We start from the raw sequence: 25,387 nt of genomic DNA on the forward strand, positions 1-25,387 counted from the left end.
AAAAATAAAGTGAGGAAGAATGAGCTATTCACAAATGTGAGGCATAAGGAAACCTTCTTGACTTTCTTTGTTGAGCTGTAAAGATGTCTGGTGGCTACAGGACGTTACACCTTGAAAAATGCATCAGCAGCCTTCTGCTGTTCTCTGCAGTCATTTGGGGGAGAGCAAAGGGACTCTCTTCACCCTGAAAGCCTAAGCAATCCCTGCAATATAACATCAACTGTTCTGTCTCTTTAAAAATAAATGTGTATGTAATACAATTATCACTTTCAGGTGTGAGAAGGACCAGGCTGACCACTCCTCCTCATCCCTCCTCTGATCAGTGGTTCCTCGCTCTGCTTGTTGCCATCTCTGACTTCAAAAGAGGCACAGAGGATCGTCTCAGCCGGGCAGCTCATGTAGTAAATGGGAAGTGTCGGTACCTAAGAGCTGCCAAACTGGTAGCTTTAAAATAACAACTAAAATAAAATTATTGAGAGCCCCTAAACCATGAAATTTCCGTGGCAGGGGAAGTGAGTGCATGGGATGATGGACAGACAGACAGTTGAACGCCAGTGCTTGGACAGATGGTGACTGCAAACATTTGATGTAAAGCACAAGACCATCATCCTACAGGTCGGTTATTTTCCTGCTGGTCTCCTTTGCACCTGGGAATGTCTCAGCCTGATGTCTCTTCTCACTGTGGAGATCCGGGCTGTGCTGAAGGTAACGTTTTTCCACTTGTGTTTGCAGTTCAAGGCACATTTTCTTCTTCAGTCGCTGAACAGTACATGTAAGCCCTTTATCATGCCAACACTTAATGTCAGGATGCGTTTTATCCAGTATTTCACTCAGTTCCTTGATGTACCCATTAACCTAGTCTAAGTAATGACCCTTAAAATTGCAATGTACTTCCTTTGGAGTAGATACTCTACCCCTCCTGGTCCTTCCAACCTTTTCTTCCTCTTTCCATTAGAAAAATGAACAGTTATCTCTTCAGTTACTCATCTTTTCCCCCCATAATGCCATTTTTTCTTGACTTACCTTCAGCATGTCTCCCCACATCACTTGCTGCTGATTTAACACCCTTGGTATGCTTCCCGTCATTCTAGGTCAAACCCCCACATTACACAATGAAGTCATTAGGAGCTGTGGCTTCTTCTCTTTTCAGCAGTGTTCCACAGGAAAAAAGAACCCATTTATAAAACAAGTTTAGGCAGTAATTTTGAGGTGAAACAAGTTTCTGGTTGAAAGGCTTTGTTTTTCAACTTTGAAATATTTTGTGAGAGCGTTCCAGCTCTGCTGAAACTTTCATGCTTGAATGAGAGGCAAAAACATTTCTATGGAGCTAATGTGTGGGTTTTTTTTTTTAAAGAAAGAATAATTCCACTTTCCAATTCTCATGATTTTTAACCTGAAATGTCTTCTTTAAGGATGTCCTTTTCTTGCGTATGAAAATGTTTAAGAAAATTCTTTAATGAAATGAAAGAAAGATGCACAGACTTTTTTTGACTTTTGTGTATTAAATCTTTCAGGTTAGTTGAAAACATACTTGTCATAGGACGAAACTTTTACAAAAAGTACAAAATAATAAGTTCACAAAGGGTTGTCTGTATTGTGTTAATCCTGGGGATTTAACATTTTAAGAAGCAGGTAGGGAAATCTCTGATTTTGGGCGTGTGAAGTCCCTCCCAGGACTGTGAGCAAGAGAAACAAGAGGACGTAAACCAGGAGGTTGACCAGGAGGTTGTTGGATATGGAAGCAAAATAAGTTTGGAAAAAGTCATTCAGAATCTCTCTTTTAGTAAATCTGAGACACCTGAACTGCCTTTTTAGCCTAAAAAGCATGAGGCAAGGCCAGCAGGTATGCACTGGTGGGACCAGGCTTGGGGATGGTGAGCGCAGTGCTTTCAGAGAGGCAGGGCAAGGTGCTTCTCCAGGCAAAATTCTCCCCTGCCTGGCAGCGAACACACCTAGGACAAGCACTAAAGAAGAGCAAAAAGTGGTTACAAAGTCATCTTTCACAAAGGCTTTTTTCCTTATTGTCAGAGTCATTCATGTTATTCTGAAATAAAATATACATTGCCGGTACAGCACATTTACTTGTGGATTAGTCAGACAACACACAAAGTGTTCTTGTTCTTCTGTGTTGGTTCAAACCTCTTTTTCTTTTTCATCTTCACTGGAGAGGAGTTAAAGTGCCGAATTTTCCCATGTCTTTGCTGCAGCACGTGGTTCTGACATATGTTTGAATCGATTAACTGAGAAAGAAAAAAGAAAATTACACCAGAGCCTTTATTAAAGGAAGGTGTAATTAACGACTTCAGATTAATTGAAAATGTTTGCGCTAAAAGTAGCAATTGAGCTCAGTTCTGATTAACTGCTTTCTCACAGACTTTGTAACCTTGCAGAACGTGCTGTTCAGCAGGCAGTGGAGGGGAAGAGACCATCTAATATCTCTGCAGAACCGTTATAAAAAGAAACCTGTCATTTTCCCATTCTAAAATGTTCTGTGGTGCTATAATCACATTATAAAAAGTTCCTTGGGATTCTTTAATTTAAAAAGAAAATCATAGTTCCTCAAGGGCTGAGGACTGTAAGGGGGAATAGGCCAATACTAGAAATTAGATTCTGAGTGAATGAGTTGCTATTTTATTTTAACCAAATTATTTAAGATAGCTGTCAAAGAAACGCGCTTCCTGCCATTTCTTCTTCCAATTTAGTGAAAATTTTCTATGCTGTTGTGCCAGATATAGAATAGCAAGAAATGAGAGCATTGACAGAAAGATGGTCTTTTCTTAAATACTTCTTTAGAAGATCCGGACTTAGTCTCTGTTACATTAACATTAGTTGAAAGAATAGGACTTATTATTTTAATCAGTTCAAATGATTAGAAACTGTTTATATTAGTGTATATTTGTCTTCCTTTTGATTTCTATTGCCATAAGTGATCCTGGGAGAACCTATTACTCATCTTTCCCTTCACATACATTGGCTATTATGGTCTCTCTTGGGCTCATCCACAGCATTTAGCAAGCGTGATCTTAAGGGCTCTTGACTGCAAAGCTGGAGAATCCTGCATGGCTGTCAGAGCCTGCTCTTAGGCACAAGTTTCAGATCTGTTTCTCGTTTGTTGAAGACCCGTCTACAAGGTGAATGGGTTGGCCAGCTCTGCACCATGTCACTCTCCACAGCTTGTCTCTGGCTTCCAGCCTGAATTTGGGCAGTTTGCACTTGCCTCTTATTTTTGCAGCGCTGTCTCTTGGCTGAGCTCTGAGCTCTGGTGGATAAATCAGCTGAGCTTCTAAGCAAAAGGCCCATAACTCCATCAGCTGAAAGAGCAGGTGGGATTTATATGCATGGGTATGGAAAGCTGGGGAGCTCTGCATTCTGCTCTGGCACAAGGAGTGGTCCATTGACACATCTTCTGTACTTCTCAATTTCCTCTCCTTGTGATGCTTCTAGGCCAGTAGAGGAAGGAGGTCTGTCGTTGAAACAAAATGTTTCCGTTTCTGTCACTTCTTAAAAAATTTAGAGGAGGTACTTAATGTTTTTTGATTTTTTTCCTTTTGTCTCTGTTTGGAGGAGGAGAAGTTTCAAAATATGAGGAGTCCACCTTCCAGCCATGTTTATTCAGAACTTTTTAACCTCTGAATGAATTACCGTATGTTTTTGTGTCGTAACAGAAGTCATCATATGTGAGTCAGGAGACTGAGCTATGTTTTTTCTGTAGCTGCTGAGCGGTTTTTGTCAGAGCCAGGGTGAGATTTCAGGAATGCCTTACTGTTAATTCTACGTTTGAACTGATTAAAATAATAAGTCCTATTCTTTCACTTCTAATCACTACTCTCTCTCTCCTCAGATGCAGAGAGCAAAGGGAGACTTTAAAATGCTGTTTATCTTTACAGGAATCTGGTATATTAACCTGCAGGTGCCTTTGTGCTTTCATTCAATATGCACATATTCATGCTGCAGTTTGAAGCGTATGTTGAGGATTGCTACCGTGCATAAAAATATTGCTGTGAAAACCAAGAATTGTATTTGTAATTCCTTAGGCAAACTTTGTTACCTTTAGTGTGAACCCTGTTTTGGTAACCAACATGTTGGGTGTTCAGATAGATCCAATTTACAGTAATAAATCATAATTTCAGCATTTATGGCTCAGAGATTTTGGCAAGTCACTGGAACACAAATATCAGTTCAGGAAAAGTAAACAAACTGCTTTTACTTTTTTTCACCTTTTCACAGAGCTGCCATAAGGAAGCAAAGCATTATTATTGTTTCTTTCAGTTCTCAGCATAAAAGGAAGTAACACTTAATAAAAGCCATTGGCTGCAAGATTTCATAAGAGAGAGAGAAGCAGAGAGAAAGAACGAGAACTGTGCTGTGGGAAAGCAGGTGTGATTCATGAATAAACTGTAGTTTGCAGCCCTATGGGATACTGATGCAACAAATAGAATTTTCACAGACATGGATAATACAAGAACTCAAGACACTTTTTCACAGGTAAAGGCAGAAACTGTTACGGCTTGTGTGAAAGTGCTATTTGTTGTGTGTAACTGAAGAGATGGCATATCGGAAACTGAAAATGGCTTTGTATTTTATTGGCAAGGAATTTGCAGTAGGTTGCTTAATGTAATTGATTATTCTGTGATATGATCTCAGACTGGTCTAATATATTAGCGAGTGTTTGCAGAAGACGTGTATAAAACAATTTTTTTCTGTGCTTTATTCTTAAGAAAGTTGAAACGTGTGAGGGTTTCCTGAATGAAAGAAAGGGACAAAGAGCAAATCAGTCTTTCTATTACCACGTTAGAGAGGATTTATTAATATTATATATAATCTGCTCTGAAAATTTCCATAAGGAGTGGGAAAAAAGTGGTTTATATTACAGGCAAATACAGTCTTTTGTAATCATACTGGAATTTGAAGTGATTGATATGCCAGAATTGAATATACATCAGTTTGCAGTGCTGTTGAATTTGTTTGAGTACCTGCCAGATACATAGTTGTTGTAGCATTCTGCTCGTTTCAGTATTTGCATGTATGGAAGTCTGTTATCTGGAGAATTAAGCAATGGAAAACTGCCCTCTAAGTGGGGATAACTGATAGCATGCATTGGCGGAGATTCCCTGCTGTGTGACCTGGAGTAAAGAGCAATTAGAAGAATGGATGATGGTGTTATGCTTAGGCTGAGAAGGTGTGGTGGAGTAGCCTGAGTTCGTCCTGGGCAGCTGTTGCGGGAGGCTTGGCTAGAAATTACCGCGTGCTTTGGGCAGAATCCAACCCTGTTTGCGTGATTTCCCCCCGAGGAGTACAAGATTTTGTTCTAGGCTAGATCAAAATCTTGCCTAGAACAGATTTTCTAGGCAAGGCTCTAGACGAAGCCAGAGCAATTTCATAAACCAGGGTGAAACCTATTTACTGCTTTTGGTTTGCTGAAGAGGAAAAAGAGCACAGAACAATTTGCTGCCTTTGGTCACCTCCAAAGAACATCGGTCTCCTTAGCCTTGTAAGATTTTTGTGGAGGGCACTGTAACAGGTGATCCAAAGATGAAGTCTTTTAGTTTGACAGATATTAACTGCTTCACCTGAGGTAATAGCAGCTGAAGTATAATAAAATTGCAGCTCCCATCTGGCACTGTTCAGTATAATGATGTACTGAGCTGCTGGGATCTATTTGGAGAAGCTGTTGAAGACAGCAGTTCTGAAAAGGCAAAGATCCAGACTGGAAGCATTTTACCTTTCTTTGCTGTCTACGCTTTCTGTGTTTATTTCTTGGTGTTGACGCATGGCCTGAGTTGCAATTTATGAATCGTTGCTCTTATTTCTTACTTCAGGTACCACTGGGGAGGTCAGGGGCAGCGCAGATGTGGTAAAAACCAAGTGTTTGCTGCCAGAAAGGACTGGTATGAGTGAGAATCAGAGAACTGTAACCAGATGGTGTCCCGTTCCCCTTTCTTTCCCTCCCCGAGGCGTGCAATAAAGCGTATGTGCAAAGCCCAGATTGTACCAAAATGTTTGCAAAACAAAACTGCACCTGAGAAAAATGTGTATCTTCAACTTTTTGTGAACTCCTTTAAAAAACTTGACTCTATGTCTTCCTGAGGCTTTTTATCGAAGTCTTCTGAGAGGTGATAAGATCACAGCGCAAGGTGGAACTGTTGTCAGCCCTTTTGCTTTTTCACCCTCCCTTACTTTAATCAATGTGTTTAAAGTGCTTTATCCCCATGGCTCTCCAATACAATTTTCATTAGACTTTTTATTAAAGGCCACCTCTCTTAGGTTATTAATTTTTATTTTTCGCCTCGTTTTTTTTTTTTTCTCCCCCTCCTCTCCCCTTGTCTTTTCCAAGATAGCTTAAGGCAGATTTTCACTGTATATTTACCAAGGGATAAATTCAATTTAAATAAGGCCAAATGGTTCCATGTCTTCTTATATATATATATATTCATGAATATGAATATCAGGAGGAGCTTTTGTAGCTTCTGAGACGGGTTACCTTTTTTTGACTACAAATTAGAAATCTGATGTTCTGCTGATCTGCTGGGGCTTTGAATGACTTGACTATACATATAGAGTGGTCAGTCCAGCGCAAACGTGGATGCAGAACGCTCTGCTCCTTGCAGTTAACATAAAACGTCAGCCAGAGCAGAAGACGTATGAGACAGTTCAGCTTCCTCGGATCAGCAACTGGGGTGTTTGTAGGTTGTAAGCGCATATTATCTTGACGCCAGAATTTAAAGCCAGAATTACTTGTAGGCAGACTAAAACATCAATACGGAAACCGTTTGTGTGGGAATTGGAGCTCACCTTTACTTGATTCATCTAAAAAACACCTCAAAGCTTGAGAATGTATAAGACAAGACCAAAAGAGCCAGGGAGGCTGTGCTGACTTTTCATAAGCTTGATACTTAGCAGGAAGTAGCATATAGAACAACAAAGATAAGAATAATAAGTAGCATAATAAGAATAAGTAGCATAATATGAAGCAGCATATAGAACAACAAAGATAAGAAATGATTGTGGGACAGGGATGAAGTACATCCTGAGGTATTTCTTCCTCATCCCCTAAACAAAGGTGAAATCCCTCAGTTAAAATTCCTGTCATTTGGAGCTCCATCTCTCTTGTTTCACCCTCAATATGGAGGAAGTTCCTGAAACTGAGAGCACAATGAATATCACCAAGCCTCTTTCTGAAGGGAAATTATTTCCTGAGTTTAAGAAAGGTCTTAAAGACCCAGCAAAGATAGATGTCCAACTAATGGATCCCTGTTCTGAAAATATAGTGTACTTTTGTGGGGAAATATTAAGAACATAGCAAGAAAGATTATATTCTGCCAAATCTGTCAGAATTTAGGAAGAGAGAATTTAGGAATAGAACTTTTTAACCTAAATATCTTGCTAGGATGATTTATTAATAACTACATTCCTGGAGGGGAAAAGAAGGAAGGTTAGGAATGATATATCAGCAGATGGGTGCTCGTTGAGGTTTTTCCTTAACTCTCAGACCTTGTTTTGATTAGAACATAATGAAGAGTTTGTATGTCAAATGTTCCAGCTAATTAATGTAAAATTCATGGAGACCCTGGATTCTCAGTTAAACACGCATGAAATCAGTGTTGCGTTCTCTAAATTGTGCATCATACTTTTTACTTAGCAGGTATTAACTAATATTATCTAATAAACCTCAAGTATAATGAAATGAGTCTTGTTCAGCATTTAATAACCGTAGCAGCCCAATTCTTGTTTGATATGTAAGTCTTTTGCAAGACATTAGGGCACAAGATGAGATCGTAAGCCTGTGAACAGAAAGATGCATACTTTTCTCCAAAATAGATGTCACTGATAAGTAGTCTTGTAATCTTTTGTTTCTTTGCGAGGTTAATTGGACTATCTTGTTAATAAGCAAATCTGATAATCTTCAATAGTTCTTATCACTGTGGACCATTTAAATCACTGTAACTAAAGATGTAGAACATTATTATTTTAGTAACAAACTAAAATACTTCCATATGAATCACCTTCTTTATTCTATTTCAGTCCATTTTGTAGTACACCATTTAAGTTATACCTCAGTACACCAAGAAATTACTAGGTAAATTCAGACTTAAGTATTGTTTTGAAATTAAGTATCGTTCCGTACATTCAGGACATATACTGCGTGTTTCAGGGCACTGAAATCCATGGGTGTTTTACTCTTGTACTAAATGTGTCCAGTGTAAAACTCTCCCTGAGTGCTTATGAAAATTTTCCTATAGCAGCTACTTCAAAGACAAACTACCTCTATTTAGGTAAATCAAATTGCACTCACTTAATTAGTTTTGACTGACGGCAATGCTCAGCGAGAAATTTCTCTTGCCACATAAAAATCGTATATTTTTTGAAGAATTCACTTTATTGTATTTTATAATGTAATTGTACATTTTTAATGTGGTTTGCCTTTGTGGAGGCCAGCATTTGTAGCAAAACAAAGTGACAGTGGAAGAGGGTGTAAACCTCATTTAATAATGACACACAAAAAAAGAAACCTGAACATTTTGGCCATTCATTACACAAACCATTGGTACAAGCTGGAAATTAGTTCTCATAGGGAACTCCTGCTTTTTCATTGTGGTGCCTGCCTCCAGCCTTTGTAATATCATTGTAACGTGAAGCTTTCCATATATATTATCCCTACCCATTCACTGTAGTTTTCTAAAATCTTATAAATCTCTGACTGCCATTTTCCCTGAAAGTGATGCTTTGAAAAGCAGTGAAACTATCTGTTATTTCCACTCAGGCTTGGACTTAATGAAGATGTAAAACAAGTGTGCAAAATATGGGTCAAATAAGAAGGAGGTTATGTATGGCACAAACATAGCATCTGACAAAGCACCATCCAAGGCTTTTGCATCTCACGATGTCCATAAAGCTTTTTGTTTAATTCTTCTTGAAGATGGTCAGTATTGGGAGATTCCATAATCCTCCTTAGACAGCTCAGTGGTTAGTGTTAGCCTTACTGTTTTCCAAACTTACAAGCTGAATCCCTTATGGTTGGACTCGATGATCCAGTGGGTCCTTTCCAACCTGGTGATTCTCTGATTCTGTGAACTTTAAATTATATTTCTCCTTATCCTACAACACAGGGAGCGACTGTTCCTTTCCTTTTTGAAGCAGCTGTACTTGAAGACACCAACTCCCACAGCCTTCTCTAGACTGTGAAATCCCAGTCCTCTCTCTCTTTCCTTGTAAATATCATTTTTCGAAAGCTCTGATTATTCCCGTTCTCTTCATCTGGACTCCTCCAACACATCCAATTCTTTCTGGAGATGTGGGAAACTTCACATGCTATCCTAGCAGAAGTCTTTACTGGTGGTGAGTACCGGAAAGATTACTCGTGTTTTGCAGACTCTGCTGCTATCCATAACCTCCCAGTGGGGCATTTGTTTTTATTGCAACAGCATGATATTGTTAGCCTGTGTCAGTTTGACTGTAGCTGCTGTAACTTCTGGGACTTTTTCTGCAGAGAATATGTTCCTCGGCCAGTCCTTGTGGAGCTGGTAATTCCTGCTGAACTTTTTCAAGATTCTTTTTTTTCCCAATTGTTGAATTTTGTATAATTACTTCTCTCCTTTGTCAAGCTTGTTTTGAATTTGAATCCCCCTAGTAACCCACTTGCAGTTCTTTCTACCTTCACGGCAAAGTCTGCAGATTTAATAAACAAAATCACTAGTCCATCACCAGGTCATTAATGAAAACACGGAACAGTACAAAATGAAGTCAGACTCCTGTGCGACACTACTCAATTTATCCATTGAGTTTTCACGGTGAAACCCTGGTAATTACTTTGCAAGTGTCATTTCCTGACAAGTTCCAAGTGCTGTTGGAGCAGGAGGGTCCTGCTGAGAACACGCTGGTCTGTTAAGTGGTGATTGAGGGAAACTCTAAGTAATTGCTTCACGCAACACCTATAAACTGCCAGTTTTTCAGAGGGGACTTTAAGAAATGTTTAGGTATTGAGAATCCTCAATACGGAAATGTTTTCAAAACTGGAAGCAGGCAGAATAGTTTGTGTTGTACGCTCTACTATATACACGTCAGTAGGCACCAGTTTATATTATAGGCTCCTAAATATTTTCGAGACCAGCTCTTTGAGACTTTTTTGTTGTTGTTCTTAATAACTATATACCTTTATACCAATAAAAAATAAATTATAATAACGTATTTTTGGGCTTCTCTGGCTGCTACTGAAAGTGGCACAATTTCCAATGTTTTCAAGGAAATCAAGCTGTTTTTTGATGAATGCCACCTTCTTTGAATAAATTTTGGCAGATATTATTCAGCCAGATATAGATCTGAACAAATAATGCAAAACATTATTACAAGTGGATAATTTATTTGATGAATAGCAACTCTCTTTGACAAATAATATTAGTCTATCTCCGTGGCTGGCTACAAAAGATGGACTTGCCACATAAAAATATCACATCAGTCATCGGTATTGATATTTCATGTAAATTACAAGTGGAGGTTTTTTAGATGCCCCAATAGTAGAAGACAGCCACTCCCTTGTAAAGCTATGGGAGCATTCAGTATCCTTTGGGCCAAGTTCACTTCTGGTAATAGTGAATGCATTAGGAGATGAAAGTTGATAACAACAGACTGGAACTTTTAAGGCAACCCGAATTGTGTCCTCTGTCTTTAAAAATCGCTTAAATGATGTGTTCAACATGCAGGCAAAGGGCAGTTCAGCATCACATTGGGAGAAATATAAATATCCATAATAAACTAAGCCAGTGCAATTGATTTAAAGAAAAAGGGGGAAAAAAAGAAAAGGAAAAAAGCCCCAAACTCTTTTGTTTAAAAGCACAGTTTGGAAAAGGAAGTTGCTACTTGAGATTTCATCACAGGTCAATCACCACATTATATCATGGCACTTATTTTTAAGCTTCTACACAGTACTTGCTTTGCAGAAAGTACCGTGCGCTGTAGCTGGAAGGCATTGAATCAACAGAAAATCCCCAGAAGGCTTTACCTCAAAGTCGCTTTATCCTACTGTTCTGGATAGGAAACAAAATCTTCTATCATTAAGAACTCTGGACTCCAAATTGAATGAAAATATGACTCAGTGTCAGGTAAAAAATGTCAGGCGCGTATGTTAAAATAGCATATTTTTGTCTTGTGGGCAACACTAGCATTCAGTCACATTTATGCACAGAAATTCATCAGACCTCTGTAAAGCAATATGTACCCAGTAGTTGACTCTTCCCTCTTGGACTGAGTCCCTGTGTCCCTTGGAGCATGGATCCTAGCAGTGTTAAAAGGGAGATGCTGCTGTGGACTGCAGAGGGTGAGGAAGAAGCCCTCTCGGTCCAATCTTCTCTTCTGGGTCCCGGGAGCTGGTTTGTCTCTTATTCCTTGCAGCAAGCAGATGAGAATGTTTAACTCTGTTAATGTTTAATAAGGACAAGTGTAAGGAATGCTTAACAATGAAAAGCTTGACTAGACTTGAATAAAAATTTCTCCTCGTTTGTACAGGGGGTAGGATTTCTGCATGACTTGGTTTTGTTGTTACAGGAAATGATAGTGCGTATTAGCTATCATCTTCACCCAAGTAAACCTGAAATAACATCTCGCTGAATTGTGCCCGTGTTTATAATACTTGAGATCATATTTATAGCTGACTGACAGCCAGATTTCTTGGTCTGCATCTCCATGGGTGTATGTGCACACGTTCCAGGAGTCTTTTTGCATTACCTTGCTGTCATATTATTATGATTCAGGTTGGAATTCCACAGAATAACAATAAGCTGAGCAAAAGCAATGTAGCTCAAATTCCTCTGTAGGTAGTGGAGAGGAAGATTTGTCAGCTAATGAGACAGGTCTTACACGTGGTGAATTGCCACCTAGAGAAGCCCAGATATCTCCATGGACTGCACAGGAGTCGCAGCAATCCTGTGATCAGTTGGGGAATAAGAACCAGTGTGTATCAGAGGATGAGAGAGAGAAAGAAGAGACACAGGAAGATATCAGCCTGTCTTATCCTTGAATGGTTACTCATGTTCTGTGCGTGCTGCTTTGCTCAATCAGCTGTAAAGGACTCACATGACGTGGCTTTAACCCCTCTTTCTTGGTTGCTGCTCAGAAGGACAGGGGACCTTTCTGGAGTAGTTTACAGTAATATTTCCAAAGTGTGGGTACTGCTTGCAAAAGCTTCCGTGCCTCTTATGGCCTGTGGTGAGAATGCACTGGGTAAACAGAGAGTGCCAGGAAGCCCTGGATGGGATCAGGTAGCATTTTGGGTTGGTAGCTGCCCAAGAATAAGCCAGAAATCTCATATCTTGCCACTAAACGCACTTCATACCACATCTAGGCCAAAAATATGAAAACCTCACCCTGCAGAGTAATGGACACACAGAGAATGCCTGCAGTCCCACCTTCTTCCTTCAATTGTGAGCTTCAATTTTTCTTTCAAATCCCTTATATGGTTTTACTGAATTTTGGTTGGATGATGAAAGTTTTATCTGTATTAAACAAGCTGCTTTAGCCTGGCAGGTAAATGAACACATTATTAACACAATCTCATGTATTTCCTTAATGTGCATGCTTTATAGTAGAATAATTTAATTTTTTCTAAGTTACATTATCCAACCTTGCATAATAACATTCTGTTTGATTGCACCAGTCACGTTATATTAGGCAATATAACATGAACTGACTTAGTGGCATTTTGGTGGATAATATGACAAAAATTGTTTCTTTTTAAGAAAAAAACATAACCAAAACAAACACGAGAATGAGCATTGCAAAAATTGTGATGTGCTGAGAGAAAAGCCCCACAGACACAGTAAGATAAAGGTCAAGATCTGTTACTCGAGTCTTGCTTGCAAGTAAAAATACCATGCTAACGTGTGGCTGTCAAAAAACGAAGCGAGATAGACAGACTTCTGACAAATAATTTTGACAGTTCTCATAAGCTGAAAGTGCCTTTTTTGCCTCTCTTGTCTTTTGAAATGTTTCCCTGCCTGCTTACAGATGTGTAGAGAGGAAGAGAGCTAACAGAGACGTTAAAACAACAGGGTGTTGTTAAAAATAACCTCTATCGAGCACTGTCTCTTGCGTGCTCTCTGGGGAACACATTAACTGTTAGTAGTTTAACTTACTAACTAACCTTCCTTAATTTGTAATATACAAAATGTTTTGCTTCTCTTTGGCAAGCTTGTTTCTTTATGTATTATTAAGCAAGTTAAGAGATGTTCCCTGTTGTTTTCACGCGTTGGGCAGAATTTGATTCTAGTCTAAAATACACTTTGGTGAAAGTAAGCAGAATCAAGAATTGAATACTTTATAGAGCATTTTATGCGTTCCCTTGTGCTTTTTTTTTTTTTTTTTGCAAAAATTCAAAGGAAACAAAAATGCTTTGAAAATTTTCAGCAATGCAAAAGAGAAACACAGTGAATTACAAGAAAATGTCTTGGTTTTGGTAGAGCTGTTGTCACAAGGTTTCTCGGTCCTAGATAGAATGTTTGGCCTGAACAGGGATGGTGACCCAATTGCCTATATCCTAGGAAAAAAATATACTCAAAGCCTCATATTTTTGAAGTTGAAACTCTTGTTTTCTTGGCTGCTCTTAGGAAGTATCCCTTCAGTTGTGCATGATGCATCTTGTAACTGGACAACACCATGAGATTGAAATGACAACTGCCTTTGCTCATTGAATTACCCGTGTACTGCAATGAAGGAAATACTTTTCTTGTTTATGTTAATCAGACTGTGCCTTTGACACAAGGCTATGATGTTACCCTTATGTTATTATTGCCATTCTGCTGCAAAATCATTGAAACCTTCTCTGTACAAAAGGTTCTAACAGTTGCAAAAGACTACCCAGCATCCTATTAAGAATTGCTATCCTGTATAAATAGGATCTTGTACTTTTAAGCTGGCACAGCTTAGCCTTAAGGAAACCATATTTTTTCAATCCAAATATATCCATATTCTTGTTTGCTTACACAGAGCCTGTTCAGTGGGGAATTATCTTGTTAAGATCTAATCGTATATAGCGTATGTGTGGTGTAAATATATGGCCATTTAAAATTCAAATACAGAACATAGAGGTCATTGTAGGAACCTTCTGTGCCTCAGCAAGTGTGAATGAATTATCAGACTGCTTTCATTCTTCCCTCGCTGTTCCCATTACTGTTTGCAGCTGGGAGCTATGCCATAAGTTACTCTTATATTAGCATCGAAAATCCCAGGGTTTTAAAAACAAAATATTTCTTCTTCTTTTACTCCCAGTTTTATTTGTAGGCTGTAAAAACATACAGTGTGTCTGTTGATCAGAAACTGGTTGAGATGTTAGAAATTCAGTAAGCTGAAGCGTGTTTGCTGTAGTGTTAAAGAAAATAACCTGTGGATTCACTGGTCCCGGACCTCAGTGATGTAACTGGTTATTTTTACATTGCCCGTCAGTCTTGTGCCAGGTGACTGTGGAGCTTGGAGGGGTGGAGAGGATTCTGGTGCAAGGCTGTGTTGCTGGAATTTTTAGTACAGAGGCTGCTGTATCTGTGAGAAGCTGTAGGCATAGGTAAAACAAGTGACTGATTGGGACAGGAAGGTGCTGCGGGTGGCGAAGCAGTTGCAGCCCTGCTGCCTTCTCTGCTTGCCACAAAGCTGTGGGAAGCACCTTGGTGGCTGCTGCTGGGGGCAGCAATCACGAGTGCTGGGCACCAAAGCTGGCAGCTCTCCGGAGCCCCAATTGCTACCTACACCTGCCCTCCCAGGCAGCAAAACTGGCTCTCTAGGGATTACCTTCTTTTTCCTACGGTGTGAACAGTAAAACCCACTCCAGATCTTGGTGCCTCATCCTTGGAGTAGCCAAGTTCAGGTTTGCTTGTAATGCTGAGATGTTTTGAGCTGCCGTGCTCTGAATGCATGAGTCCCCAAAGCAGCTCCAGCAAGAGGGATTCAAGGGAGGTCCCCTTTCTGTTCCCCCAAACTTCACTCCTACCCCTTCCCCTTACTCCTGCGCAGCCTGGGAAACATTCCTGGGGAGGGCTCTTCATCTGGTTGTCCGTGTGGAAGAGTTTTAAAATGCTTTTGAAAGATTTGAAAGAAATATTGTATTGTAGTACCTTACATCCTGGTGATGAGGTCTTTCTCCAGGAGGATGGGAAATGTCTGTTGTAGATAATTGAATACCTATGCTACTGGATAAAAATAACACATATACCTCAACTCTCCTGGTAAAACCTACACACTCCTTCCAAATTTCCAGTTCTGCTGCTGTTGAGGAATGGATATCACACGGGAACCCTTTGGTTTGTCTCCGAGGAGGATGTTTATTCCTTCTACAAAGTCTGTGAAAGAGTTTTACCAACAGTGTAAGCCGCTGTAGTTCTGGGTCCCTGGTTGCTCCAGTTGCCTTTTTTCTTTGCTTGATTTCTGGCATTGCAAACCCCACCTGGTTCACTTAAAAGTGACATAAATTTGTGCGTAAGCCTAAAAAGTGATATAAATTTGACAGTGCAACCTCCTTTTTCGGTAAAAGAAAAGGGAAGTGTACTGTTGCCTTGTTAACTTGTTTAGAGAAGTGCTTGTGACAGCTGTACCTGCTGGTACCAACACCACTTTTCCCCCTTCACCCTGAAAATTTTGCATGGTCCTGATTTTGCTTTTCATGTTGTCTGTATGCAGCGCTCTACACTAAGGGTAAGACACAGGCAAGCATGCAAAATTGATGTTTTCGCTTCTTACCAGATTTTCTAACTAAAAAAGATTTCCTCCTGGCAGTTCTATCTTGAGATATTGCCACCCTGTCTTTTAAAATTGTAAAAGCCCCTGTATATTTGATATCTGGTGCGCCCTCATCAGGTTTCAAAGGGAGATTATATTTGCTGGGCACGTTGTCAATAGAATGTAAAATATGAATGAAATTGTAATTTTATGGCAGATGCCATAACCGTAACTGTCACAAGCACACTGTATCCTCAATAGCCAGATGAAAAAACAGTCTCTAAAAAATATTTGATTGACTTTTTTATTTTCCAGTTAAGCCAGGAAAAAATCCTCAAAATTATGAACATGGTGAAAAATAAAGAAGTGAGCATTGAAGGAGCTCTGCATTTGGCACAGAAAGAGGTGTACGCTGAAAAGGTAACATCACTCCTTTGATCTATTTTGCAAGACGTTCAAATATAAGAGCATGTTCTGGAAAGCCTGGCTGAGTTTTAGGACCGTGGCTGCGCTGCTTTCAAAGATGCAGCCCCAACTTGTGCAAATGTATGTGCACTCCATAGACAGATATATCAGTTACTAATGGCTGATGCTGTCTCCTGTGTAATGGATATCCCATGAAGATGCTGCAGCTACACTGTTGTCGTTACCTGGATTAAGTAGTTTAAATCCAGATCAGATGTATCCATATGAGTTTTGTTATTCTAACACAATATCAAGTACTGTAATAATAAATGTAGGGCAAAGTCTTTGGGCTGATATCATAACACACCTCAGGAAAATGATGGATCTAATCTCTGAGAGGTCTCCTAGCGTTGGGTTATCCTTGGGGCATGAACGGTCACCATAAGAGGGTCTGACAACTCGGCGTTATGCGTGACCACAAGGACGGCTGTCTACAAAGTGCAAAGCCTTGGCCAGTGTGCCTGCAGTTCTAACATTGCCTATGGGCGGCTCTGATCTTCCATCAGCAAAAGTAAAAGCAGTGCAAGGGTGGCTTAAAACTGGTTTTGTATCCTACAACAACATAGTTTTGCGGGGCATAAATCAAGGGGTCTAGCTCAGAGATTTCTTCAGGGTCAGATTGAGACAAAGAAATTTCATTTTTCTGCTGTTAAAGCCTTCATCTCTTCACTGACAGTCAGAAGTGAATCACTAGCATCTTTCCATTTTATACAAAGTGTGGAGATTCTTTCCTGAGAAAAGTAGGGGTTGATAATGGTAAGTGGAAATGGTTTGAGAATAAGGAGTACGTTAATTGCGTATATTGGTACATCAGCCTTTTATAATCCTCTTGGCAATTCCTGTCCAGTATCTCCCTCATTGCAATCTCTGTCCACCATCGATGTAGAACTGCCAGCAGAGAATTCTTTGGAGGTATTTTCACTATCTATTTCCCCTTCTGCTCTGGATTTTTGAACCAGTCTCCCTATGGGACCATCCCCAGGAAACAGTGACATCTTATGATGTGCTGATGACACAATCTGAATTTTTTTGCGCTGCAAGAGCTGATAGCGATTTTGAGATAAACCTGGTCTTTTGGAAAGTTTAAAAAATAACTTTCTGAACTGCTTATTAACTTGTTGGCTGGGAAGAAGGAGAAGCAAAAATAAATACTGATAAAAAAGCAGCACAAGTTTTGCAGAAGGGCTGCTGTCAACAAAAATATTAAAATCAGCATTGTAGGGCTACATGGAAATATGTTCTCGGAGAGAGAAGAGAAAGGGTTCCTTTCCTACTTCTGCTGCATTAAAGTTTTTATGATAGGTAATTATTAGAACTAATCCATGTTTAATACAACTGAATCATGACCTTTCCTTCTCTGTGTTTTCCTGAAGATTATAAAATGGGTCATTTTCCATGCACGCAGTATAGCTGCTGCAGTGGATCAGAAAACAAATTGTGTACCCTCTTATAATGAGAAGGAACAAAGATCTTCCATTTTGCTATACAGCATTCAAGGGTCTGCACATACTTCTCTTTAAAGTCAGATGTGGTTCTTGTTTGCAATGTAATCTGCTTAATAGATCAATTGTACTTGCGTGTTGAAACACGTTTAGTACAATTCCACGGACTCTGCTATTTCCCTCCCTATCTTCCTGCTTTCTGCTCTCTTGCCTTCCATCCTAACCCATGATTCCTTCACTAGTTCAGCAGGAATTGCAGATATTTTGTGCTTGTGAAGCTCAGGCTTCCATGTTTCTCTGAGCTGGAGTTCTTCTGCAAAGCCTGCAGCGCTGTTTGAACACTGTTCACTGAGAGAGATTTCATCAGATAACGCAATTGGATTTGAGCGGACAATAAATAACAGTGTGGCCGTATTGCTGGTTTTTGTTCTGTTTTTCAGGATTCACATGATTTGCTAACTGGCTCACAGTTTAACTTCAGTATCTACAAATACAAACACTACAGGTGGCAGAAACGCATTTTACAGGTAACTTTAACAATTCTCACGTTTGAAGAAATATTTAAATATAAATATAATATAAATAAAAGAAATATTTAATATATATAGGTTGCTTATGTTGCTCGGTAATTATTACGGGATACCTTAATAGGTTGTGAGGTTCCATGACCTACTGGAGAGGTACCAGATATTGACCAACTTTCTACCTTTTACATCGACGGTATTCTGCTGAGCCCCTGGCAGCACTATAGAATGGCCTTGATTATCTAAGAGGCTGTTTCACCTCTAAAAAACACTATTCGTCACAAAGATGATTGATTATACTGGGCTCTGCCTGGCAGTTGTTTTCACTGGTTAGCAATAGTAAATGCATACAAGTTATGTAGACATACTTAAATATCTGTCCCTTTTGACAGGACATCACTTTAACTGCAATCTCTAAAACCTTGGGAAGCAACGTTCCTGGGGACACAAAGGAGGTTCCTTTGGCAGGCCCTGCATTTCATCTCTGCTTACTCTGTCCTGTGAATTCTGGTTTTGGCATTATGAACCCTTAAGGCTTTATTGATGTGCTGCGTTATAATGGGACAATATTTGAACACTATTAAAGAAAACTGCTGTCAACGACACCTCATGGTGATTTCCCGATTTCATAAAGTCAGTGACAATGGTTTCATGTTGTTTTCAAGAACCTGAATTTCACTGTATTTTTCCTGCAGTTTGGACCAAATTTGATAACGTGCAAGTCAGAGTCATAGATGCTAGAGAGTGTTTTTTTTGTTTACTACATCTCAATTGTAGAATGTATAATCTCCTTATTTCCCTCAATATCTGCAATTTTTTGAATTAAGGATTTATTTGTTTAGGCATAAAGCTGATGGAAAAATGGAGAAGTCTATATTAGATGTGGAAGCGATCAGTCTGGGAATCTGCTGTAGTTTAATTTCAGTTATTTAGTTACCAGTAGCCTTCAAAAATCAGAGATAATAGCGACAATGGTTCTGCTTTGGAGAGTTCCTGCTATCTACGGAACAGAGGGAAAGGACGCAGTTCTAGCCTGTGGTTGGCATAGGCTGCAATGTAGGAAGGAAAGGTGCCAAGAATAATTTCTGATCAAAGGTAAATATCTAACTCAGTCAAGATCTAAGGCTCTTCTGAGTTTGTCTTCTCTGTGAGCTGCGTTCATTGAAGCTGGGCAGTCAGATAATATTTACATCTTATTTATCAAAAAAACTGTTTCTGCTCAGCAGGGATTGACACACAGAAGAGATACTGGAATCTGTCTATGCCAGTTTTTAATGCTGTAAACATAGTTTGTGCAGTGGAAGAAGAATAATCGTACTTAACTGTTGTAGCTGTGAAACAGCAATAAAATAACTTTATTGGCTCTTATCATCTCTCCCTTCAGTTATATATACACATATAAGCGTATATATACATATACACAAAAAAAATCTGTGTTAGATAAGATCTAAACCAAAACGCAGTAATATTTATATCAGAAAGTAACCTCTCAATAGTCTTGTCAGTATTGTCTTTTCGTGACATGGAAGTGCTGTCATAAAAATGACCACCTTCTCTTCATTTTAGTACTGGGGCATCGACTGAATCGGTTGGCAATTGAATCTCTGCTGAGATAGTCATGCCACTGGTTTGTGCTCCTACGATTGCTGAATGGGAAGTTTTTTTTGCACTGGGTTGGAGAAGACAAGGAGAATTTAAAAAGAAATAATATTTCAGAGTGATAAATGGATGCATATTCATCTGAAGAGACAGGGAAGCACAGTTACAATGAGTATCTGTTTGTTTTGTAACCAAAACAAATATAATACAGTATCTTGATGATAGACTGTAATTTTTTATTCTGTTTATCGGCAAGATAGATGCATATTCTAAGCTGGTCCTTTATCTAAATGCCCTTGCATGGTAATATTTGGGATGCTGTCTTTCCCTTCCAATGAAGAGAAGCGATGGAGTCAAGTAATGAAGAACTTTCTGTTCTAGATTGATTTCAACACAAAGACCATTTTTAACATTGAAAAAGGAATTATTAAGAAACAGTTCCCTTTCTCACAAGTCAAAGCCTGTGAAGATACTGAAAGGAGGCGCTTCAGCATTGTGTTTCATGGGCGGCAAGATTATGAGCTGGAAGCAGTGTCTCTTGATGATAAAAGGAAGGTAAGTTTTTATAATGTCATAGACAGATTGCTATAAATAACAGCTAATGTTATGGTAGTACCCAGCAGGTTCCAATCATAAATGGGAATTGTTATGCTCTGCATTGTGCAAGTACAGAAGTAGATATGTCTTTATTCTGTATGTGTTCATACAAAGAACAAAGGGAATGTGAGTTCAGGATAATGTTTGGCCTTAGGATTTTGCCACAGTTTGCTAGGACTGAAAATGTGAAACCAGCTTAAGACATGGTATGAAAATGGATGCATTTCTTCAAATATACCTTGAATGTAACTGATCTGAGATTCTACCAGAACGAGCAAACAAAACTAATGATAATCTTAAATGATGTTTCCTAAGCAGTTTTTTTTCTATACATCAGATATTTTAAAAAATGCATGCTTTTAAGAAGAGCAAATGATGCCATCCTGATGCTGTGGAAAGAAAAAAAAAGACCTAGTAGTACAAACTTTACCATCAAAATACATTGAAATTATAACATTATCAGAGGAAGACAGCCTAGGTGCAACTCGAAACTCAATTAATTAAATAATTCAGTGTTGCAAGATTTTGTGTGATCTTTTCATTTTAAGGTCTAAGCTTTTTTGACTTCTACATTCTATTAAACATTCCCCGTAGCTAGTGTAATTAGACTCTAAGCTGAAATTTGAGGAACTCAAGTTGTGACATTAGCACTAGTTTTTCAGCTGAATGCAGCTTGCCTGTGTGTTCAGGGGTGATTGCGTCTTGGAGTTCGTGTCATCCCACTGCTGAGCCAGCTGCACAGTTTCGGTTGAGACACAAGACTCTCAAAAAGCATGGAAAAGTTTGCGTCCAGACTTCTGCTGTGGCTCAATTTTAAGGAGCTTTTTGCTCCTTAATGAGCAAAATCATCCCTCATGAAACGGGACGGTTCACTCCACATACAGAAATTTTTATTCCAGAAGATCAGCCCCTCATGGTTGATGAGCTTAATTTTCAAAATAGATTGCATTTAGCAGAGGAGCTCAAAAAGGTGCATACATTCTGCGCTAAGAACCCTCAAATGTGGCCCTGTATAAACAGCATTTTAAATTCACACCCACTTTAATCCATGGTATTTTCAACTGTAGGCAAGCTGTCATTATTCTGCTGGGTTTGTTTGAGATTTCAAGCTAAATCAATCAAGCACTACTTGGGCTTGAACTCAGCTGAATGGAAACTTTGTCCTAGATTGCTTTGCATACAAAATAAAGAACTAAAATTACGTTTTACAGTAACCCCTCCAGAATAAAATTACCTTTTCCCTACACTGACAGGTTTAGAACTGTAGGCATAAAACTAAATTGCAGCTAAGTAGTTTAGCATCATAGAAAGACCCTATTTATTTTACGTTAATTTATTTTGCCTATTTGGCTGCTGCATATATTGTTGTCTATCATTTTTATACTTGAAAAATCCACCTATTAATACCTTATTCAAGGGAATTAACATGGAAAATATGCTCTCTATGTTGCCACTTATTATATAGATAACATACCTTCTGAGCAGAGTAATACAAAGCAATTTGTACAAGAGACCAGCAGAGACCTGCTCTGGAAGACCTGCAGAATGTGATGTGATACATGAAGGATTACTGGATTTGCAGCAAAACACTTCTACATCCACGGAATGGGTGAAGTACGAACTGCACTCCCATAGACATCTGGGTTCTGGATTTTGTTAAAATTTCTGATAAGTACTTTAAGATTTTAATTTGCTGATAAGGAGTTAATTATTTAATTGGCATTTAAAGGGAAAACTTAGATGCCAAATCTGCCTGAGATGAAAACATTGGAATTATCTGTTAGTGCAGTAGTGGTACCCAACAAAATTAAGTGTTGGTGTGTGCTAGAACTGCTGTGTGCACTGCTGACACAAATATATAGTGGTGATGGTGCTCAGAGTGATTTTAACGATGACAATTCTTTATCTTTACCTCCTTACTTGTTACTCTATTTTACATCACAAGGAATAGGAGAAGGAGAAAAAAGACTGGTAAAGTAAAGGAGGAATATATGAGTCTATAGAGAGAACGTTGACTTACGTTGGCCAAATGGCTGCCCCAAATTTCATAATTCATTGTCATAATATTCTGAACTCTTTCCTGTGGGGGGCCAAGGATAGTGGCCTAATGAGGTGGTGGTTTCAGAGATGGGAATCATCATTTAATAGGAAACAGATGGTCACCACCATTGTTTTCAGCCCCTAAACCGTTACAGGTAAGCATGGCTTCTGCCTCTGCTTATTCTGTTACTGAACTGGTGAAGCAGCCACAATGATTTTACTCGGTTTGCTACCCATCCTACAGACAACCCACCCTTCCCCTGAGCCATCTCCTAAAATACCTGGAAATTGCTTATTTTATCAAAGGAAAGAAAGAGAGAGAGAGAGAAAAAAAATCTGTCAAGCAAAAACTAATAAAAAAATTAACACTGTAATTATCTGCGCAGGACAACTGTCTGAGGATTCGCAGTTCATGGAAAATATTTTAATTGTTTTTAAAAGACTACCACTGTATGTCTTGTAAACACTATCCTCAAGCGTATCCCAGGATTTGTTGCCTTGCAACATTTAACAAGTTCGTTAACAAACAAAAATTGATTTTTATTTATCTTGTGAAGCAAAGCCCTTGTAGCTTTCTTCTTGATATTAATCCTCTCTTTTTTTGGCAAAGTAAATAATGGCAGAAACATCTGGAGATCCGATTAAACTGTAAGTCCCTGCTTTAAAGAAAGGAGAGATCAATATAACTGCCAGCTCCATTAAACAATTCTTATCGCTTTGACTGTTTATGTGGGAATAGATGCAATTTATATTTTATGTTTAATTCTTCTGGAGCAGCTAAACTTATTTAAATTCCTCATAGAACACCTTAATCAACTGGCCACACCTTGAAGAGAGAGTGGAGGGAAAGAAAGCTCTGATAGAACTGTCAGAATGATAAAGAAATGCAGTAACACTCCAGAAAAATGAGAATGCAAATGCTTAAATAAGAATAAAACCCATATACAGTAAAGCCCTACTTGCTGTTGAATGTGGGGCATTTGTTATAAGCGACGGAGCAGAAGCCTAGAAGAGAGAATGCTTTACTCTAATAGAAGCTGTTTATGGGCAGGCAATTTGTGCCAGGATTAATTTATCGTTTAAATACGCAACATCCCCACTGTGGCACAGTCATTTCTGATGAAAGCCTTTGAGAGCAGAATACTTTCACCCCACCCTGCCAAGTGAATTATGGGAGTGAGGAGGGACCAAGATCAGTCCTGATGGAGTAAAACCACGTACAGAGGCATTTTCAAGAGAAAGAAAGTTATTGGACTGTATAAGGTTGAGAACTAACATATTATGGTGACATATATAGCTTGATGGCAGTAAAACCTGGAAGATGCTGAAACGCTGAAACCTCGTTATATTTTGTGCTGCTTGGTCACATAGTGCGTTCCTTTAAAAGCTCGTAGTCCAAAAGACAAGGTCCATGGCAAACACGCCAAAGGAATAAATAGAGGGAGAGGGACAGAGTGCAGCTAAGAAATTAACACAATTTGTGTGATTTTTAGTTGATAGTCAGGTTGTCTTAGTTTTAGCTCTCTCGTTAGGTGTGGCAGGCAGAAAGTTCATATTTTATGTCACAGTTTACTCATGTGTCAGATGAGAATAAGAAGCCCTCATCTCAAGGGTTTCATGCTTATTGACACATTTTACCCGTTCCATGGAAGATGCTATAAAAATGTAGAAACTAAGTGACATTAGAAAATGCTTGAACAAAGGCGAGGATTGTGTAAATAAGTAGTCAGTGAATAATGAACTGTATGTCCATTCCTTGTCCTTCAGATACTTGGTACAACTACGGGAAGGAGAATTGACTTTATATTGCATAGGCTTGGGAAGAAAGAACATGACTGCAGACCCTGTAACAAATACAATCGATTTGTCAGGTGGTAATGTGAGTGTCAGCAAGGAGAATGGATGCAGTACCTTTTCAATCCAGACCAAAGAACACAATTATGTGTAAGTATAGTCAGTAATTAATAATTTGTTAAAGCAGAACTACTGAAAGCAAGGTGAAGCAACGGGGAATCGCAATGTCTCAGAAAAAATTACAACCATGTAGAAAAGAGGCCATCAGAATTATATGGACTACCCCTCCCTTTGCTCTACTGTGATTTGATGAGTATTTTAAGAAGGAATTAGAAGTACCACATTGAGAAACTGAGAAAATACATTAAAATATTGCCCACAAAGGCTTGTCTAGCTGACATGTCAGGAGCCGGAGAAGAGATATACCATTCAGGTTGATAGCACACAAGTGTGAACAGGTTCTCTAACTAGCAACGAGCACAATAAGATGTAGCACATTGTTCACCTTCCCCCAAGGTGGAGAAGAGGAATTATGAGGTAACTGCACCACAAAGTCAATATATGGCAAAATTTCAGCTCTCTAACCTTAGACACGTAAGCAATTAACTCTGTCTGAAAAGGTCAGAGTCAGCAGCACTGGGCTTCTTTGACAACTAAAGCTGCTGAACATCATTCTGCTTAAATAAGGAATATCTGTGGCTGCATTAGTCAGCATGTCATTTACACTTCCTTGCGTTTATATATGACATTCTTAAATTTCAGGTTTCGAATACCCTTTACTGTCCAAAATAACAGGCCAGAGGGTGTTAGCAAGCTCCAGAATGAATGGGTGTCACTCATAGAAAGGTACTGTCAGCTGTGCAAGGATGCCTCACTGCCTCCGAAGGGATCTCAAGGATGCTCCTCCTCTGAAGCTGATTACGAGGATTTTACTGTACCTCTGAATGAACAGAAAGAGGAGGCCCTCTATGTTGGTGTGACTTCTACACCAACTAGCCTGAACATGTCTTCAAGCCCCCAAACAAAGCCTGCTGAAGGGGAAGAAGCCCTAGCATCACCATCTCTTCCACTCTCCATAAGTAAGGCAGAGGTACCGCCGGCCCCACCTGCATTCCTGCAGCCCTACAGCCTTTCTCCATTGACAAAGAGAACCAAAGCCTTTCACTGGGATGTTGTTCCTTGCGATAAGGTGAGAATGAAACTGGTGGTACCCGTTGAAGGAAACAAAAATAA

The 25,387-nt window shown here is 39.2% G+C and overlaps 1 protein-coding gene across 6 annotated transcripts in view; it reads left to right on the plus strand.

Moving 5' to 3' along the window:
* The first annotated feature begins 4,308 nt into the window (after positions 1-4,308).
* The window catches only part of LOC104057393 (formin-F), a 56,917-nt gene continuing 35,838 nt past the window's right edge, over positions 4,309-25,387 (plus strand). For 5 of the 6 annotated variants that reach the window (XM_054081518.1, XM_054081519.1, XM_054081522.1 and 2 more), the window contains exons 1-7: positions 4,309-4,485; positions 16,009-16,113; positions 18,041-18,127; positions 20,105-20,278; positions 21,786-21,934; positions 24,128-24,304; positions 24,917-25,343. In XM_054081518.1, coding sequence (XP_053937493.1) covers positions 4,450-4,485; positions 16,009-16,113; positions 18,041-18,127; positions 20,105-20,278; positions 21,786-21,934; positions 24,128-24,304; positions 24,917-25,343 — 1,155 coding nt within the window. In that variant the 5' untranslated portion in view covers positions 4,309-4,449. The remainder of the gene's footprint in view (positions 4,486-16,008; positions 16,114-18,040; positions 18,128-20,104; positions 20,279-21,785; positions 21,935-24,127; positions 24,305-24,916; positions 25,344-25,387) is intronic. The other variant, XM_054081523.1, reaches the window with a different exon arrangement.

The sequence above is a fragment of the Cuculus canorus genome, chromosome 16 (assembly GCF_017976375.1).
Source record: "Cuculus canorus isolate bCucCan1 chromosome 16, bCucCan1.pri, whole genome shotgun sequence".
NCBI lineage: Eukaryota > Metazoa > Chordata > Aves > Cuculiformes > Cuculidae > Cuculus > Cuculus canorus.